This window comes from Dermochelys coriacea, chromosome 3 (assembly GCF_009764565.3).
Source record: "Dermochelys coriacea isolate rDerCor1 chromosome 3, rDerCor1.pri.v4, whole genome shotgun sequence".
NCBI classification, from domain to species: Eukaryota; Metazoa; Chordata; order Testudines; family Dermochelyidae; genus Dermochelys; species Dermochelys coriacea.
In genome coordinates, this window is record NC_050070.1 from 80,959,331 (window position 1) to 80,978,370 (window position 19,040).

Consider the following 19,040-nt stretch of genomic DNA (forward strand, 5'->3'; position numbering starts at 1 on the left):
AGGATCCTAGAATTACCTGCCTAAATATGCATCTAGAAGTTTAAATCTGTGCCTGAATTCACAGCAGCTCCCTTTGAACACGAGTAGATTGCAAGAATGTGTTTAAGAAAGGATCTTCAAACACAATACCTGCTGAGTAATGTAACCAGTAGACTGTCTGAATATCCTACTGATAGGAGGTACAACCAGAGGACAGAGTTAAATTTAGATTCTTGGCACTCATGAGGTGCATGAGAGGGATTGGTGCCAGCTAAGACAATCAAGAACGTTTGAGGGAGGAGCCCTCTGCTTTGATATCAGAAGTCCACATTCATTGTTCAAGTCAGCAAAACTAGCAGTTACAAATATAATAATATGTGGTGCCACAACTTTATCTTCCTTAATTTCAAGTCAAAGCAGTTTGCTACAATACCAGCTACACAGAGGAAAGGAAAAAAGTTAAATCCTGTATAAAAGTGAAGTTTTGTTATGTTGCCTGGTCACTGAGGAAGGAGATAGAAAAAACAAAAAATGAACCTTGAGCGTATAAAGTTGCATTTCTGAAAGTGTTTTATTTGAATCAAAGATTTTACTGTTTTAGAAATATTTTGATCAATTTTAATCACTGGTAAATTAACAGTTCCACAATACTTTACGATTATATACTAACGGGGTCCCTTCCAGTTTTAATGATTGCCAAGCTCGTCAAACACACTTAGCAGGCACAAGGTACAGCTGTTTTCAGTAAAGTTAGCATATCACTGGTTTATTAACTTCAAAAGAAGCACTTCAGTAACTTAACTAAAATGGATAGCACTTACTGCAGTCAGACCCTCATTATTACAAATATTGACATCTGCACTATATTCTAAGAGCTTGCTCATACATTTCTTCTGCCTGTAAAGGAAAAAACATATTCAATTCCAGTTATGAAAAAAGAAAGGGTCTGCAGAAAACAAATATCTTCCCCATGCCCCTTTCAGACTAATTCATCACATGCATCAACTGCAGTATGCAAGTTTTCTTCATAAACAGTGCACCATTAACTGATATTAAAAAAAAAAAAGCAAATGGTCACCAATAGCAGACTCATACAGCCAAGAGTTTTAGCTTATAGGACGTAGAGGGAGAATGGTGGGTTGATTTAGACAGGTTTCTATGTTACAAATATCAGAATACTTAAGTGTCCTGTTCGAACACATCATTTCAAAATATAGTAAAAGCATGTTGGGAGAATGGAAGATGCCGGTGAGTGAAAAATGCCAGTTAAAGAGGGAGGAAGTTTGGGTGCATGAGGCGGTGCGTGGCACAGGCTCTGGGAGGGAGTTTAGGTGCAGGAGGGGGCTTGGGGCACAGGAAGACGTGCAGGGTGGTCAACTCAGGTCGCCGCTTGCAGGGAACCACCTATCTCAGCTGCTACTAGACAGAGGCACAGCAGGTGGCTCTGAGCAATGCCCCCGCTCTGCCCTGAGTGCTGTCTTCGCAGTTCCCATTGGCCATGAACAGCAGTCAATGGGAGCTGTGGGGGCCGTGCCTGTGGCTGGATGCAGCACGCAGAGCCTCCTGCCGCACCTCCACCTAGGACCCGCCCAAGGTGAGCAGCCCCCAATCCAGCACTCGCACCTTCTCCTACGCCTAAACCCCCTCCCATGCCCCAACCCCCTGCCGTCCCTGTGCCAACCAGACTATAAACTGGACTTTCAATGAAGATCAGAAATGCCAGTTTATAGAGCTTTCCAGTTGGTGAAGTGCCAGATAAAACAGCTTTTACTCTATATGGAAGGAAGGATGCTCAGAAGACCTCGGATAAGTTCCCTGTTCCATGACACTTTACCTGTGTTACCTTAGGCAAGCCACTTAGGTCCTTTGGATATGTCAACACAGCATGCAGCAGCATGCATCCAAGCTCAGGTCAACCGATTTGGGCTCGCACTTCAAATAACTGCAGGGACAGTACTTTCAAGTTGCAACTCAAGCTGCAGCTTAGGCTATGAAGTCCATCCCCCACCCCGGCTTCAAAGAGCAAAGCGGTCAGGGTGATAGACACGTGTCTTCTTAATTTCATGTGGATTTTTGCTTTAGTGCAAGCAAGTGTCATTGTTGACAGCAATAACCTGTTCTTTTAACAAAATAATCCAGCCCTAGAATCACTGTTAATATTGCACCAACCTTTAAAGGGACAACTTGAAAAGTCAAATTTCCTTCTGAAAATTCTGTAACTATTACCTTGACAACCACCACTTAAGATAACTGAAAAGTATTTTCTTCATTTTTTTTTCATTTCACTTTGTTTACTTGACATAGCATATTTTCAGTTCCACTTCTTCACTGATGGTTAATTGCATTTCCCATCATCTTCACTATCATAACATAACTCACATATGCTGCCCTACAGAACTTATAAGTATATTCCTTCCCAAGCTCTTGAAGAGGCTGTCTGCCAGTCACACGATAAGAAAAGCGGAAAGTGAAGAGGCATCAGGCATGCATGTACTCAGAGAAAAGGGTTGGATGAGAGGCAGCGAGTCAGAGCTTTTAAGTGGGGTTATTCTCAAGATGCCCCCCCCAAAAAAAAAAAAAAAACTTACACTTAACCAGCCATCAGCAGGATGGCTAGAGAAATCCACTACCAGATAAGAGGGAGCCCAGGTAGGCCAAGCCCTCTTAGCCTAATATTACATGTATGGTATTAATAAGACAGGTCTACACTTCTAAGATAAGTTGACCTATGTTAGGTCGACTTATAGCCACTGCATTAGTTACTGTGGTGCTAATGTCCACACTACCCCACTTCTGTCAGTGGTGCGCATCCTCACCAGGAGGTTTCAGTTTCCACCAAACTGAAGAGGGGCAGTGTGGGGAGACTGAGAGCCAGGGCAAAAGTGTCAGGGGGGTGGGGGAGAGAAGAGATTCACGCCTGGAGTCTAGTCAGCTGCTGGGTGCCAGGGTTCCCAGTGTGGAGCCCAAATGGCAGCCCAGTTTGGAGGGGAGATCAGGCAGCAGCAGGGCTCAGGAGCCAGGAATCTGCTTCTTATCCATTTCACACCTTCCAGCAGCCAAGAGTGACAGCAAACAGCCAACATAAGGACTGCAGTGTCAGCACATACAGTGCATCTCCCTAACTATGTCAAAGTAAGCCCTAAGCCTCGTTGAGGTGATTGTTTTATGTCAGCAAAGCAGGGGAGTTAAATCGGTGGCAGGAGTATTTCAGGGTGTACATCTACACCGTTTACTCAACAAAAGCTCACTTTTGTCAACAAAACTGTGTAGTGTAGACAAGGCCTAAGTCTTTTTGTCTTGCAAAAGATGTTCCTTCAGGGAACACAGTCAATTTCTTGATATCTAAATACCAATCCAAACAGTGAAACCCCTTCAACTTCATCTTCCAGATCCTGAATAATCCAATCCATGCTTCACTCCTTTAATGCATTTACCTTGTTCATTGTTAAGTGTTATATTACATACAATTACAATAGTGCAATAAGAGTTTTATTATTAGTCACTAAATAAAATCTCTCCAACTATCAAACTGATTAGCAAAAATGCTTAAATGGTCATAGAAGTTTAGGTTTCTTGCTTTGTTGTATTTAGATACATCAATATTCTAAAATTAAAAAATTAAGTATCCTACAAATTCATGGTGCACATTCTGTGGTTTTAGTTATACTTTCAAAAGTGCAAAACATAATTTAACCAGTATGCAAACCAAAATTATAAAACATTCTTAAAACAGGTCTATAATCTGTGTTAAGCAAAACGAGCATGCTTTGAGAAGGTAACAGGTTTTTTTACCCATTTCTAGCTGCCAAATGAAGGGGTGTACATCCCGAAATATCCTGGTAGTTAGGATTTGCTCCCTTTTTTAACAGCAGAACTAGACATTCAACTGATCCACAGCTTGGATGGAGATATGGAAAGAAAGAAAGGAAATGGCAAAATCAGCAAAATGAAAATGTAATGGTAAACCATAGCAAGAATCTTAAGAGAGTCAAATTCTACACTGACTATCATGCAACTTCATTAACTTCCATAGGTTGAAGCCAGCACAAAATTTGGCTTTAATGTAACTAGGTTTTTTACAACTTGAAAGCTCAGGTTACTTAAAAAGAAAAAAAAGGACACTCCACTAGAATGAGAACTAATATACAAACGTTTGGTTAACATTACACGGAAAGAGTTACTAATGTTAGTTTAATTGACAAGACCAAATTGCAGAAGCAGGTGCAAGGAAACCTCAAAGATATCGGATTTGCACACCCTTAGCATTATGTTTGTTTCCCTCAACTAATGTCCTTTTGCAGCATTGGACTGGCCATCAAACCTCTAACTCATTTTAATTACATTACTTGTTAAAAAAAGTTTAGTTTTCAGAAGAAAGGTAGATACTCAAATGCAAGCACAGCAAAAAGAAAAAATGAAGACTGAGGGTTACATGATCCATCCAAATATCTGAGTCTGCCATTAGTTTTGATACCTAACTGCTTTCTCTTTATTTTCTGTTTGCAACTTAATTGGCCATTATTCATAGAATATCAGGGTTGGAAGGGACCTCAGGAGGTCATCTAGTCCAAAGCAGGGCCAATTCCTAACTAAATCATCCCAGCCAGGGCTTTGTCAAGCCTGACCCTAAAAACCTCTAAGGAAGGAGATTCCACCACCTCCCTAGGTAACCATTCCAGTGCTTCACTACTTTCCTAGTGAAATAGTGTTTCCTAATATCCAACCTAAACCTTCCCCACTGCAACTTGAGACCATTGTTTCTTGTTCTGTTATCTGCTACTACTGAAAACAGTCTAGATCCATTCTCTTTGGAACTCCCTTTCAAGTAGTTGAAAGCAGGAATCAAATCTCCCCTCATTCTTCTCTTCTGCAGACTAAAATAATCCCAGTTCCTGCAGCCTCACCTCCTAAATCATGTGCTCCAGCCCCTTAATCATTTTTGTTGCACTCAGCTGGACTCTTCCCAATTTCTCCATATCCTTCTTGTAGTGTGGGGCCCAAAATTGGACACAGTATTCCAGATGTGGCCTCACCAGTATTGAATAGAGGTATCGAATAGAGATCGAATAGAGTAGTATCGAATAGAGATTACGTCCCTCGATCTGCTGGCAATGCCTCTACTTATACAGCTCAAAATGCCGTTAGCCTTCTTGGCAAGAAGGGCACACTATTGACTCATATCCAGCTTCTCATCCACTGTAACCCCTAGGTCCTTTTCTGCAGAACTGCTGCCTAGCCACTCAGTCCCTCGTCTGTAGCGGTACATGGGATTCCTCCGTCCTAAGTGCAGGACTCTGCACTTCTCCTTGTTGAACCTTATCAGATTTCTTTTAGCCCAATCCTCTCATTTGTCTAGGTCCCTCTGTATCCCTATCCCTACCCTCCAGTATATCTACCACGCCTCCCAGTTTAGTGTCATCTGCAAATTTGCTGAGGGTGCAATCCACAGCATCCTCCAGATCATTTATGAAGATATTGAACAAAACCAGCCACAGGACCAACCCTTGGGGCACTCCACTTGATACCGGCTGCCAACTAGACATGGAGCCATTGATCACTACCCGTTGAGACCAATGATTGAGCCAGCTTTCTATCCACCTTATAGTCCATTCATCCAGCCCATACTACTCTAACTTGCTGGCAAGAATACTGTGGGAGACCATATCAAAAGCTTTGCTAAAGTCAAGGAACAAACACCTCCACAGCTTTCTCCTCATCCACAGAGCCATTTATCTCACACAGAAGGCAATTACGTTAGTTAGCGATAACCTGCCCTTGGTGAATCCATGCTGACTGTTCCTGATCACTTTCCTCTCCTTGAAAGTTGGGGTTGTCAAGCGATTAAAAAAATGCATCACACTGTTAAATAAAATACCATTTAAATATTGACGTTTTCTACATTTTCAAATATACTGATTTCAGTTACAACACAGAATACAAAGTGTACAGTGCTCACTTTGTTTATTTTTTATTACAAATATTTGAACTGTAAAAAATAGTATATTCAATTCAATTCACCTAATACAAGTACTCTAGTGCAATCTCTTTATAAAGTTGAACTTACAAATGTAGAATTATGTACAAAAAATAACTGCATTCAAAAATAAAACAATGTAAAACTTTAGAGCCTTGAAGTCCATCAGTCCTACTTCAGCCAATCGCTCAGACAAACAAGTTTGGTTACAATTTGCAGGAGATAATGCTGCCCACATCTTGTTTAAAATGTCACCTGAAAGTGAGAACAGGCGTTCGCATGGCACTGTTATAGCCGGATCGCAAGATATTTACGTGCCAGATGCGCTAAAGATTCAAATGTCCCTTCATGCTTCAACCACCATTCCAGAATATACGAGTCCATGCTGATGACTGGTTCTGCTCGATAACGATCCAAAGCAGAGCGGACTGATGCATGTCCATTTTCATCATCTGGTCCGATGCCACCAGAAGACAGATTTTCCTTTTTAGGTGGTTCGGGTTCTGTAGTTTCCACATCAGAGTGTCACTCTTTTAAGACATCTGAAAGCATTCTCCACACCTCATCCCGCTCAGATTTTGGATGGTACTTCAGATTCTTAAACCTTGGGTTGAGTGTGTGACAGGTTCGGTCACAGAGACCCCCCTGGGACTGTCACCTGACGTGCTGGAATTACCTCTGAGCTCATTTTCCACTGCCAGCTTGGAACTCCAGAACCCTGCCTTCTAAGCCAGACACACTAGTCTGCTGCAATACAGACCCAAGTCTGGTCCTCTCCCCCAAAGCTGAAGACAAAAATTGCTCAGCAAGTCACCTACCTCCACCACCAAGCTCCCAATGGGATCAGAACCCCAAATAAATCAGTTTTATTTTGTACAAAGCTTATACAGGGTAAACTCATAAATTGTCTGCCCTCTACAACACTCAGAGATACGCACAGCTGTTTGCTCCCCCAGGTATTACTCTGGGTTAATTAATAAACAAAAGTTATATTAAGTAGAAAAAGTAGGATTTAAGTGGTTCCAAGTAATAACAGACAGAACAAAGTAAGCAGGCAAAATAAAACAAAACATGCAAGTCTAAGCCTAATAATATGTTTAAGAAACTGAATACAAGTAAATCTCACTCTCAGAGATGTTTCAATAAGCTTCTTTCATAGACTAGACTCCTTAGTCTGGGCCCAATCCTTTCCCCTGGTACAGTTCTTGTTAGTTCCAGCTCAGGTGATAACTAAGGATTTTCTCATGACTGCAGCCTCCTTTGTTCTGTTCCACCCCCTTTTATAGCTTTTACACAAGGCAGGAATCTTTTGTCTCTCTGGGTCCCCATCCCGTCTTCTAAATGGAAAATCACCAGGTTAAAGATGGATTCCAGTATCATGTGACGTGTGTTTACATGTCCTGTGAGACTTCATTACTCACTGGCTGTCACCCATGTATACAGAAAGGCTTACAAGTAAACAGAGCCATTTACAATCAATTGTCCTAGTTATTGGGATCCGTCAAGATCCTAAGCCACCATTAATGGCCCACACTTTGCATAATTACAACAGGACCTCAGAGTAATATTTCATATTTCTAGTTTTAGATACAAGAATGATACATACATACAAATAGGATGACACACTCAGATTATAAGCTTTGTAATGATTCATGCAAAAGGTCTCTTATAAAGTAGCATATTCCAGTTACATTATATTCAAACTTATAAAACATATTTCCATAAAACACCTGCAGTGCAATGTCACAGAGTGCTGTATCTATCCTTTGAAATCTCACATTGGTACTTTCTTTGCGTTTTGTCAAATCTGCCGTGAAGGTTTTCTTAAAATGAACATGTGCTGGGTCATCATCATAGATTGCTATAACATAAAATATATTGCAGAATGCGGGTAACACACAGACATACAATTCTCCCCCAAGTTCAGTCACAAATTTAATTAACACACTTTTTTTTAAATGATCATCATCAGCGTGGAAGCATATCCTCTAGAATGGTGGCTGAAGCATGAAGGGGCATATGAATGTTTAGCATATCTGGCACATAAATACCTTGCAACGCCAGCTACAAAAGTGCCATGCGGACACCTGTTCTCACTTTCTGGTGACACTGTAAATAAGAAGCAGTCAGCAGTATCTCCCATAAATGTACACAAACTTGTTTGTCATAGCAATTGACTGAACAAGAAGTAGAACTGAGTGGACTTGTAGGTTCTAAAGTTTTACATTGTTTTGTTTTTGAGTGCAATTAAGTAACCACAACAAAAAATCTACATTTGTAAGTTACATTTTCACAATAAAGAGATGGCATTACAGTATTTGTATGAGATGAATTGAAAAAACACATTCTTTATCATTTTTACAATGCAAAAATTTGTAATAAATAACGTAAAGTGATGTAATGTAAAGTGTATACTTTGTATTCTGTGTTGTAACAAATCAATATATTCGAAAACGCAGAAAAAAAAACAAAAATATTAAATTTCAATTGGTATTCCACTGATTAACAGTGTGATTAATTGAAGTTAATTTTTTTAATCAGTTAATTTTTTTTAGTTAATCACGAGTTAACTGATTAATCGACAGCCCTAATCGTCAGATCAAGAATATCCAGCATTACCATAACTTGCCATCAAGAAAGTTTTAAATGGGCATGAGGAGGAGTAGTTGATTAACGTTCTGATTTCCATTATATCTTGGTCATAAGGAACATTATTAAGAAGTTATACATATTTTATGTTTCTTGCTATGGCCAGGTTCGGAGCTTAGGCCTGGTCTACAGTACGCAGTTATTTCAGAATTAGCCGAGTTACCTCGAAATAAAACTGATTCCGTCCACACGACTAAATCAGTTTTTTCAATTTAAAGGGCTCGTTAATCCAATTTCTTTACTCCACCTTGGCCAGTGGAGGAGCGCTAAAATTGAGATCACAGTTTCGGGTTACAGGTACTGTGGACGCAATTCGACAATATTGGCCTCCGGGAGCTATCCCAGAACGCTCCCTTGTGACCGCTCTGGACAACACTCTGAACTCCGATGCACTAGCCAGGTAGGCAGTAAAAGCCCTGGGAGCTTTTGAATTTCCTGTTTGGTCACCATCAGCACAGTCCACCATCATAGGCGACCACGCAGAGTCCACCATCACAGGAGACCACCCAGTCCCAAATTCGCAGACGAGCTCCAGCATGGTCCGAACGGGAGGTACTGGATCTCATTGCATGCTGGGGAGATAAATCTGTTATGGCAAAACTACGTTCCAAAAAAAAAAAAAAAAAAAAAACCACAAACACATACACTAAAGTCTCCAGGGCCATGACAGAAAGAGGCTACTCCAGGGACACAGAGCAGTGTCATACAAAAAACCAAGGAGCCAGGCAAGCGTACCAAAAAGCCAGGGAGGCTAACGGGCGCTCTGGATCACAGCCCCATACATGCTGCTTCTACCGTGAGCTGCATGCAATTATGGGGGGGTGACGCCACCACTACCCCAGCACTGTCTAATCTTAAATCTGAAGAGAATTCCCTCTCTCTGTCATTGATACCTTACTCCTGGCTTCCTATAATATGTACCCCACTAATTATATGAAAAAAATTGAAGGCATCCTCCTTCATATACATATATACACATACACACACATATACATATATACACATATATATAGGGGGCGGGTAACTTTAAGAGAAACCAACAACTGTCACACCGTACCCTGGCCAGTCATGAAACTGGCTTTCAAAGCTTCTCTGATGTGGAGCGCGCCCTGCTGTGCTCTTCTAATCGCCCTGTTGTCTAGCTGTGTGAAACTGGCCGCCAGGTGAGTTGCCTCAACCTTCCATCCTCCATAAATGTCTCCCCCTTACTCTCACAGATATTATGGAGCACACAACAAGCAGCAATTACAATTGGAATATTGGTTGTGCTGAGATCTAATCGAATCAGTAAACTGCACCAGCGTGCTTTCAAACGTCCAAACGCACATTCTACCACCATTCTGCACTTGCTCAGCCTATAGTTGAACTGCTCCTTACTACTGTCCAGGGTGCCTGTGTATGGCTTCATGAGCCATGGCATTAAGCGGTAGGTTGGGTCCCCGAGGATAACTATAGGCATTTCAACATCCTCAACAGTAATTTTCTGGTCTGGGAAGCAAGTTCCTTCCTGCAGCTGTTCAAACAGACCAGAGTTCCTGAAGATGCGAGCATCATGCACCTTTACCAGCCATCCACGCTGATGTCGGTTAAACATCCCTTGTGATCCACCACTGCTTGCAGCACCATGGAAAAGTACCCCTTGCGGTTTATGTACTGGCTGCCCCAGTGTTCCGGGGCCAAGATAGGCGATAGACTGAACACATATCCCCCGGTGCAGTTAGGGAACCCCAGCGCATTGAAGCCATCCACAACGGTCTGCACATTTCCCAAAATCACTACCCTTGATAGCAGCTGGTCAATGATTGTGTTGGCTACTTGCAGCACAGCAGCCCCCACAGTAGATTTGCCCACTTCAAACTGATTCCCGACTGACCGGTAGCTGTCGGGCATTGCAAGCTTCCACAGGGTTATGACCACTCGCTTCTCAACTGTGAGGACTGCTCTCATTTTGGTGTTTTTGCGCTTCAGGGCAGGGGACAGCAAGTCACAAAGTTCCATGAAAGTGGCCCTACGCATATGAAAGTTTCTCAGCCACTTGGAATCATCCCATACCTGCAACACTATGCAGTCCCACCAGTCTGTGTTTGTTTCCCGAGCCCAGAATGGGCGTTCCACAGCATGAACCTGGCCCAAGACCACCATGATCACCATATGCCATGCTTCTAGGAACATCTGTGTCCATGTTCTCATCAGTATAGTAATCGCGCTATCATCGCTTCCTCACCCGGTTATGCAGGTACTGCACATACGTGAGGTATTTACAATGGTCAAAACTGCAGCGGACATCTGATCAGGCTCCATGGCTATGGCGCCTGCATGGGTAATCCTGGAAAAAGGGTGCAAAACGTAGGAGAGCAGAGTGGCAGAGGAAGCTGTGCTGAAGCTGTGTTCGGTTCACGGTAGCCGAAAAAAGGCAGAAAATGGTTGTCTTCTGTAGCTTTCATGGAGGTCGGAGCCCAGGACAGACAACATGGAGAAGCTCAGAAGCACGGCAATGGCAGGAGAGCAGAGTTGGTGGCGGAAACGTTCGATGAGGAAGAGAAAGTAGATAGTAGAGATTACATAGGAAGAAGAGAGGTGGATTCATAGTAGCAGGAGAGCAGCGGTGCACCATCTGCTGAAAGCAGTATGGCGTCTGCACGCCAAAAATGTGCGAAACGATTGTCTGCCGTAGCTTTCACGACGGGAGGAGCGACTGACGACACACACCCAGAAATACCCGCGAGTTCCATCATGCCATGAAACTCCAAATGCCATCATGAGTTTCATATTTACAGGCAAGGACTTCAGCCTGGATAGAAATGTTCAGTACACAGCCTCAAATTCTTCCGTCTGCTCATAACTGAGCAAAGTACCAACCCACCATATTATGACAGCAAAGCACCTAATGACTAGTGGAGCGCTTCCCACTTCCTTGATGTCATTATCATGAGACAGAATGACTGAATGCTTCCAAAAAAAGCAAACTGTCTACTAAAGAGGGAGAAAGCAAGTCTGGAATAGCAAAGCTCAGGCAGCTAGCAACTGCAGAGGTAACTCTTTAACCAACATACACCGTAAACAGGCTTTATTTCTCCCACAGCAGTCCTATTTCAAAAAGGATGAAAAAGCAACCATCAGTAGTTAATGTTTCCTATACACAAGCTTGTTAGGATATGGAAGGCCACTTGAAATCCTGAGTGCAAGCTGCCTGGCTTTGTGTTAAAAGTTATTCTTGAAGGGGTAAGTATGCACACTGGTAATTAATTCAAGAAAGTTTAGGGAAAAAAAACATAGCAACAAATATGCACTGAAGGGTTTTCCAGTTTAATGGTCTAGATTTCTGTGGTAATGTAATCCTTTAAGTCATCTCCCAGACAACTCAAAAGTGCTAAATCTTACTTTGCTGCAATATGAAGCAAGCTCCTCTTCACACGTCCAAATGCATAATTCACATCAAATTTTGAATTTGACAGCAGCTCTGAAACAGACCTTAAGCAGATAAAACTGTGTGTTAGGGAAAAAAGTCTAAAGATTGTTTTACCCACTTTCAGATATGTATCACAAAACATTTGCATGACTGAATACTTTATCTGTTTTACAATCATCTCAATGTACCATTTTTCTCCCTTACAACTTATAAGCAAGGCAGGGCTCCACAGCTCAGTTAAAATACCTGAATACTAACCTGCAACGCCCTTGCTCTTCCACTTCCTAGTTCAAACTGACATCAACAAATATGCCATATTATGTGGTTATTTTGGAAGTACATTAATGTGGACTACGACAAGATGTTCAAGACATTTCTTTACTCTGGTAAGCACTATACTTTGCTTTGGGCAATTATAAATAAATGTATACCAATACTTTTCCCCACTCCTCTACATGTTCCCTATTCACATTTCTGGCAAGTTCCCTATGCATACACCAAGTTTAGAAGCAAAAAGTGCCAATATAATAAAATTTAAGGAAGACTTAAGACTGAAATTCAATGATTATGCAAGAAGTCTGACACTTAAGACACACGGCCTTATAAACCTGGATGGATCACAGCATTAACTACAAGATACACACATTTCAAATTAGGCTCAAGTTGAAACAACCTGGTGACTTGCAATTCTGTATGTGGTGTCCAGGAGGCTGCATAACTGAAACTCTAGCATACGTATCAACATAAATATATTGTGGACAAGGACCAACATACATGCTGATATCAGAACAACAAATTTCAGTGCTTCTTACTTGCCTACAAAACTCAAGAGGGGTAGGGAAGTAGCAGCAAACTCATTTGACACATCCCTCAGACAGATTCCGACAGCTTCCCCACTTCCCAAAAACTGTCATTTAAGAAGGCTCCCAGCCATCAGTCTTGTCTGATCAACACATGTTGGACAATCTCCTCTAGAGATAAGATACTATGAGTTTCAAACCAAGAGTACATCAACTCCTAGTGATTCATCTCATTCACAAAGAAACTACCATTGTTCTGTTCTCTCTGTATTCATTACATACTGGCTCCTTCTCCATCACTGGATTCACTTCAAACACCTGGTCTTAAGCACACACACAGGCATTTCCAGCATTGAGTAAACCAGATTTCTCAGGTACATAAAGTATATACATAGTCATTTGCAAGTTTGGGCATTCAGTGGGCTGGGCCCCAGCTATGCAAGAATCTTCTCTGTGGGAAGATCTACACTACAAACTTGCATCAGCACAGCTATACCAATGCAGATGTGTCGCTGTAGCACTTCTGGAGAAGACGCTCTAGGCAGAAAACACCTCTGCAAAAGGCAGTAGCTATGTCGGGAGGAAAAACTCTCCCACTAACATTCTGCTGTCTACACAGGGGGTTACGGTCAATATAACCATGTTGATAGGGGTGTGAATAATCCACACCAGTAAGCAACGTAGTTATATCAAAGAAAGCATGTAGTACAGACCTAGGCTCTGTGACCCTGGATGGCAGCTCAGCAACAGAAACTCTAGAGCCAACACTACTTTAATAAATAAAGCTCTACTAAACATGTTGCTTTCTATGCCCTTAAAAATATTTAGTAGTAAACTACTACTATGGAGGATGTTTATAGTTATTACCATTTAGACTGATGTTACAGACAGGCTAACGGTTGTAACCTTCCAAGTACGGTAATTTAAAAAGTAGTAATATACGCACAAACCTGTAGGAAGAAACACTCACCTGTGCTGGTCAGCCATAACCATTGGCATTAGTGTGTAGACAGCAGTTTCATTATCTGTGCAGAAATTAGATTATTCAGTTACCATAAAATCTTGTGTGTAAATTTATCCAGTAATTATTGTCTGTTTTTAGAAGTTACTGTAGATGAATAGACTTTTTACTCTGTATGATAGACCTAGATATAGATATGACAAATTATTGAATAATTCTAAAAGAAAAACTACTGCTGCTAATATGGCAAATATGTTAAAATATTTTATGAAGTAGTGATATTACTGTAGGTGAAAAACTGTTCTTCCCAAGTAAGAAAAATGTACATTACTAAATTTTTTGTCTATCCTTTTATCCTTCAGATTGCTGCTAAGTTCTCATTACTGAATTGTCTCAGTATCATGCAAGTTAATTTAAAAGTGAAGATATTTTAGATTTCCTGTATTTACATATTATTTCCATAGTTGTGTTACTTTTGTTACTAAAATGATTTTTTTTAAATCTAATCTACTTAATACTATTAATGCTGTCAACTTTTTTGTCTCAACTTATACACTGAAAAATAGTCAATTTCCCCCTTTTATTTCTAGACCTTTTCGGTTCTGATAAAACCTGGTTCTGGTTCTGACTAGCACATATCTACAGTGTTTGGGTTCTAATACTGTAGCAGAATTACGCCTGAGGGAATTCTGCAGCAAAAAATAAAAATTCAGCACACAATATTTTAAAATTCTGTAAAATTCTGCATATTTTGTCAATAAATAAATGCGAAGGCACCTACATGGCAGTGGAAAGCACAGGTCAATGGGTGGGAGATCACCCAGCAGCCCTCCTGCTCAACCGTGAGGCTGTACCCGACCCTGGCAGTGCAAGGCCCGGGCCTGGCCCAGAAACACCCTAGGGCCCTGCACCTTCACACCAGGTGCACCAAGATAGAGAGCAAGAGGGACAGAGTTTCACATGCATGCCCAGTCCTGGCCTCTGATCCAGGTGTGGCAAGCAGGCTCAGCCTGGCAGGATCCAAGTGGGGAGGGACTTAGTATGGAGGGGATCCAGGTGAGGGGCAATCTGGATGCACAGGAACTCACGGGGGGGGGGGGGGTCTGGGTGCAGGTGAAGGGGTTGGGGGTTCAGCAAAGAGGTATGGGGGGAATGAGCTCAGAAAGTGGGGGGATGCGGGGGAAGTGGGTCTTGGCGTCCAGGTGCAGCTGTTTGGGGCTTAATGGGGTAGGGGTCTAGGTGCAGCTGGTTGGGGCTCAGTGGGGTGGGGATCCAGGTGCAGGGAGTTCATCAGGTAGTTCAGGTGCAGAGGAGGTGGGCTCGTCAGGGGGAATGGAGGTAGGGGTCCGGATGCAGGGGGAGATGCTCTGTGGGAGGGTTCTGGGTGCAGGTGACTCGGGTGGGGGATTCTGGGTGGACTGGGAAGCAACTCCCCATACAGAGTGGCCCCTCCCCCAGCAGCTGAAGAACGATGGGGGAAGGAGAGGCACACCTTGTGAGGTTTCTAGGGATGGGTCTGAACCAGCCCTAGCCCCTCCTTGCAAGGGAAGAGGAAGTCCTGTCCTCCCCTGCCCCCAGCCCAGCCAGGACTAGCAACTGAGCCTGGCAAAGGGTAGGAGCCACTGAACAGTGCATCTCCAACCCCCCCTCCCCAAGATTTACCTCCCCATCAGCTGCTCCAAGTGCCCAAAATGATGCACCAGTGCTGTTGGGGAGGGGCACATGACCACTCTTGCAGCTTCCCTTTGCTTCCCAGTCAGAAGTCATTTTTCTGCAGGGAAACAAAGAAATCTGCAGGGGACATTAATTCCACGTGCGTGCAGTGGTGCACAATTCCCCCAGGAGAACTGGAATGTTATTCTTTTAAAAAGTTAATACTTTCAAGAAAATGTTAAAAAAAAACCCAAAACCCAAATCCTTTATTGCAATAGCTAAAGTGATTTTTGATATACTGTAAGATACAAAGGAATCAAAATATTCAGCATTAACAAAAGTAGAAACAGGTGAATTTGTATGAAATATACTTTGTAAATTCTCTCTCTCTAATAATTTTAAACTTGGCTCGGAAACTTGAGGCTGGTCTTACTCCATATACAGTCTGTGCCAATTTAACTATACCAATTTAGAAACAGACATATACAGTTAAATCTGCACCTTTATAAGCACCTTTATACCAGCATAACTGCTTCCATACTAGATGGTTGTGCAGATTTAACTATGTCAATTAACCAACATAGTTAAATCACTAAAAAAAAAAACTATGCATAGACAAGCTCTTAGAAAAGGTGGTTTAGGGTTGGTTTTGTGAAGTTTTTGGTAAATCTAGCCCTTAAGAGGAAATAGTAAACAAAATCCTATTTATTCAAAGAATAGGTACAGCACAAAGAAGAGAGAAATCTGTTCTTTACTTAGCTAAATAATGAAACTTATGAGACTCTTCCTTGTCCATGAAACTAACCTTTTATTCAACCTTTGTGCAGAGTGATATATGCTTGAAGACAAAGAGCATATATATATATATATTTTATATAAATATATATTTTAAACTTCATTTAGTCCTGCACAGCTAACACAACTAAAAGCGGTTTCAGAGTAGCAGCCATGTTAGTCTGTATTCGCAAAAAGAAAAGAGGAGGACTTGTGGCACCTTAGAGACTAACAAATGTATTTGAGCATAAGCTTTCGTAAGCTACAGTTCACTTCATCGGATGCTGTTACTCACGAAAGCTTAAATTCAAATAAATTTGTTAGTCTCTAAGTTGCCACAAGTCCGCCTTTTCTTTTTATAAAGAAGAGTGAATGAGCCGGATTCTCCTCCATTTTGCAAATCAGCAACAGAACTTGTTTACTATTGAAGATTTTGGGGATGTTCTAGTATCACTAAGGGCATAGTTTTCCCTGAAGAACCATTACTAGTAGTGATGATGAAAACTGGAGATGAAAACACAATTTGACTCAAAGCCCTGGTTGAGTTTGCAGGGCTGTTACAAAAAAAAAACAAAAACACTGATTTACTTGTAAAGTTTGAATATTTTGTGAGAAAATTAAGCAATGAACAAAGCCCTACAATGAGTTTTTTTTTAATTAAGGAGTGACAAGTCAGAGTAGACACATAAAGCCTTGCATTAAAACTGATTAAAGAGAAATTTGCCTATGCATTACTGGTGAATGGAAGTCTTTTTCCTGCCAAGTTGAGGGGGCCTAAACCATTAGCTTCTGAGAATTAAAGCTTTCATTTAAAAATGAAGTTTCTAGTCATTACAGATTACAACAATGTTCTAAACATGAACAGATACCATCTTCCTGAGTCTGCAGATATACACTCATGCCTATGCACAGATTTCCCAAACAGCTGCAGAATGAAAATAAGGGCTTATCTGCACACAGACATTGCATTAGCGTAACCTCGTTTAAATCAGTGCAACTTTTGCACCTGAACTCTTTAGTATCCATTTAAAACGGACCCGAAGAAGAGCTCTTTGTAACCTTGAAAGTTTGTCTCTCTCATCAACAGAAGTTGGTTCAAGAAAAAAAAAATTACCTCACCCACCCTGTCTCTCTAATGCCTGGGACCAACCCAACTATGACAACATTGCATAGAACTGTTTATGTCAATTCAGAGAGCACCTGTGTATTGTCCACACAAAGTTACACAATTTAAGTCAGTCAGTATAACTGAAGGCGTGATTTTATGACAGTACAACTTCCTGTTTAGACCAAGTTTAAAAAGATTATTCCGTTTTTACTGCTGCTCTTCAGAAGCTAGAGGTTAACTCCTTTCCCCTCAGTACTATTTATTTGTATTATCATAGTAACTAAAAGCATGAGGGAAGACCCCAGAGTAGCAAGGATGCTTGAGACAAGGCAAGGGGGGGGGGGAGAGGTAAAGAAATTCTTCCTCCCTTCCAGTAGGAAAAGAGGGGAATGGAGAGCCACTAGCCAGAGAACAGTCTAAAACCAGCCCTGAAGTAGGGTCCAGGGACAGTACATCAGTAAGGTTGCCCACACTACAAGCGCTACTGTCCTGCTTGTAGCATAGACACTTGCTACAGTAAGGGAAGGGTTTTTTCTACTGCTGTAGTAAATCCATCCCCTCAAGAGATGCTAGCCAGGTCGATAGAAGAATTGTTCTATCCACGTAGTGGTGCCTACCCTGGGTCAACCGAACTAAATCTTTTTTCACACCCCTGAGCAACGTAGCTAAATTAACCTATATTTTAGGTGCAGACCAGGTTTCAGGATCCCAGTCACCTCCCCACGCCCAAAAGCAGCTTGGTGGGGCCCGGACTTCTCACTGGAGCTCTGCCCTTTCGCCCGTCGGGGCATCGAGTCCTAGATTGATGCCCGAGGTGGCAGGGCACCTCCCAGCTTTTTACAAGAAGTCGGCACCGGCATCGTGGCCGACTGATGGCGACGAGCCCGGAGAAGCCCGTCCCCGGGGCAAGCTGAGCTGCGGTGAGAGGCGCTGCAGGGAAACGCCCGCCGGTGTCCGCCCTCCCCGCGGGGTTACGGAGCTGTAAATCCCTGTGCTCGTAAGCGGGGCAGGCTCCCGGAGCCCCCAGGGCCAGTTCCTGCCGCGAGGCGCCGGGCGGGGGGGGGAGGGAGCGGGCACGGGCACGGGCACGGGCTCCCCTCGCCGGGGGATGGCGCTGGACCGAGGAACCGCCCCCGGCACCGCTCCCCTCTTACCTTCGGGCAGCTCCACGGTGCGGGCGCGGCGCAGGGACCTGGTGAGACGGTTGAGCTGCTCCATGGCTCTCTCCATCCTCGGCGGGCCCCCGCTCCACCCGGACCCGCCTCAGCCCATCGCGGCGCCGCTTGCGTGCGGCCGGAGGGGAGCCCGCGGCCCTCTGCGCAGGCTCACGGTCCCAGAGCCACGGCGCATGCGCGCTCCTACGCGCGTGCCCACCAGCGGAAGGGCGCCTCATGGAAGTGGCTGCCCTTCCCCCGCAACAGCGCCTCGCCCACCTAGCGTTGCCAACGGTACTACGGGGGGCCGGAGGGGGAGGGAGTAGGAGCGGGGGCGTGGCTAGGAGTTGTGGGCGCGGCAGGAGCTGGGGGTGGGAGTGAGGGCGGTGCCGGCGCAGGCGCAGGCGCAGGCGCTGCTCTCTCTCTTCCCTTTGGAGGCCGGGGCTCGAGAAAGCGCAGGGGGAGCAAACTCTCTGCCCAAGGGCTTATACTGAGCCACCACTGTAGCTCCTGCACCCCTCAAAATATTAGCGCCCCCTCCCGCACACCCTTCGGTTTCCTTCCCATGTCCTCAAGGAC

At 43.3% G+C, this 19,040-nt stretch overlaps 1 protein-coding gene across 8 annotated transcripts in view; it reads right to left on the bottom strand.

Moving 5' to 3' along the window:
• The window catches only part of HACE1 (HECT domain and ankyrin repeat containing E3 ubiquitin protein ligase 1), an 89,536-nt gene extending 70,782 nt beyond the window's left edge, over positions 1-18,754 (bottom strand). For 2 of the 8 annotated variants that reach the window (XM_043510716.1, XM_038395465.2), the window contains exons 1-5: positions 18,462-18,684; positions 13,782-13,836; positions 11,984-12,073; positions 3,772-3,876; positions 801-876 (exon numbers count right to left, since the gene is read on the bottom strand). In XM_043510716.1, the coding sequence (XP_043366651.1) occupies positions 801-876; positions 3,772-3,876; positions 11,984-12,073; positions 13,782-13,836; positions 18,462-18,537 (402 nt within the window). In that variant the 5' untranslated portion in view covers positions 18,538-18,684. Of the gene's footprint in view, positions 1-800; positions 877-3,771; positions 3,877-11,983; positions 12,074-13,781; positions 13,837-18,461 lie in introns of all 8 variants that reach the window. The other 6 variants (XM_038395472.2, XM_043510719.1, XM_038395466.2 and 3 more) reach the window with 5 other exon arrangements.
• Between the last annotated feature and the right edge of the window lie 286 nt (positions 18,755-19,040).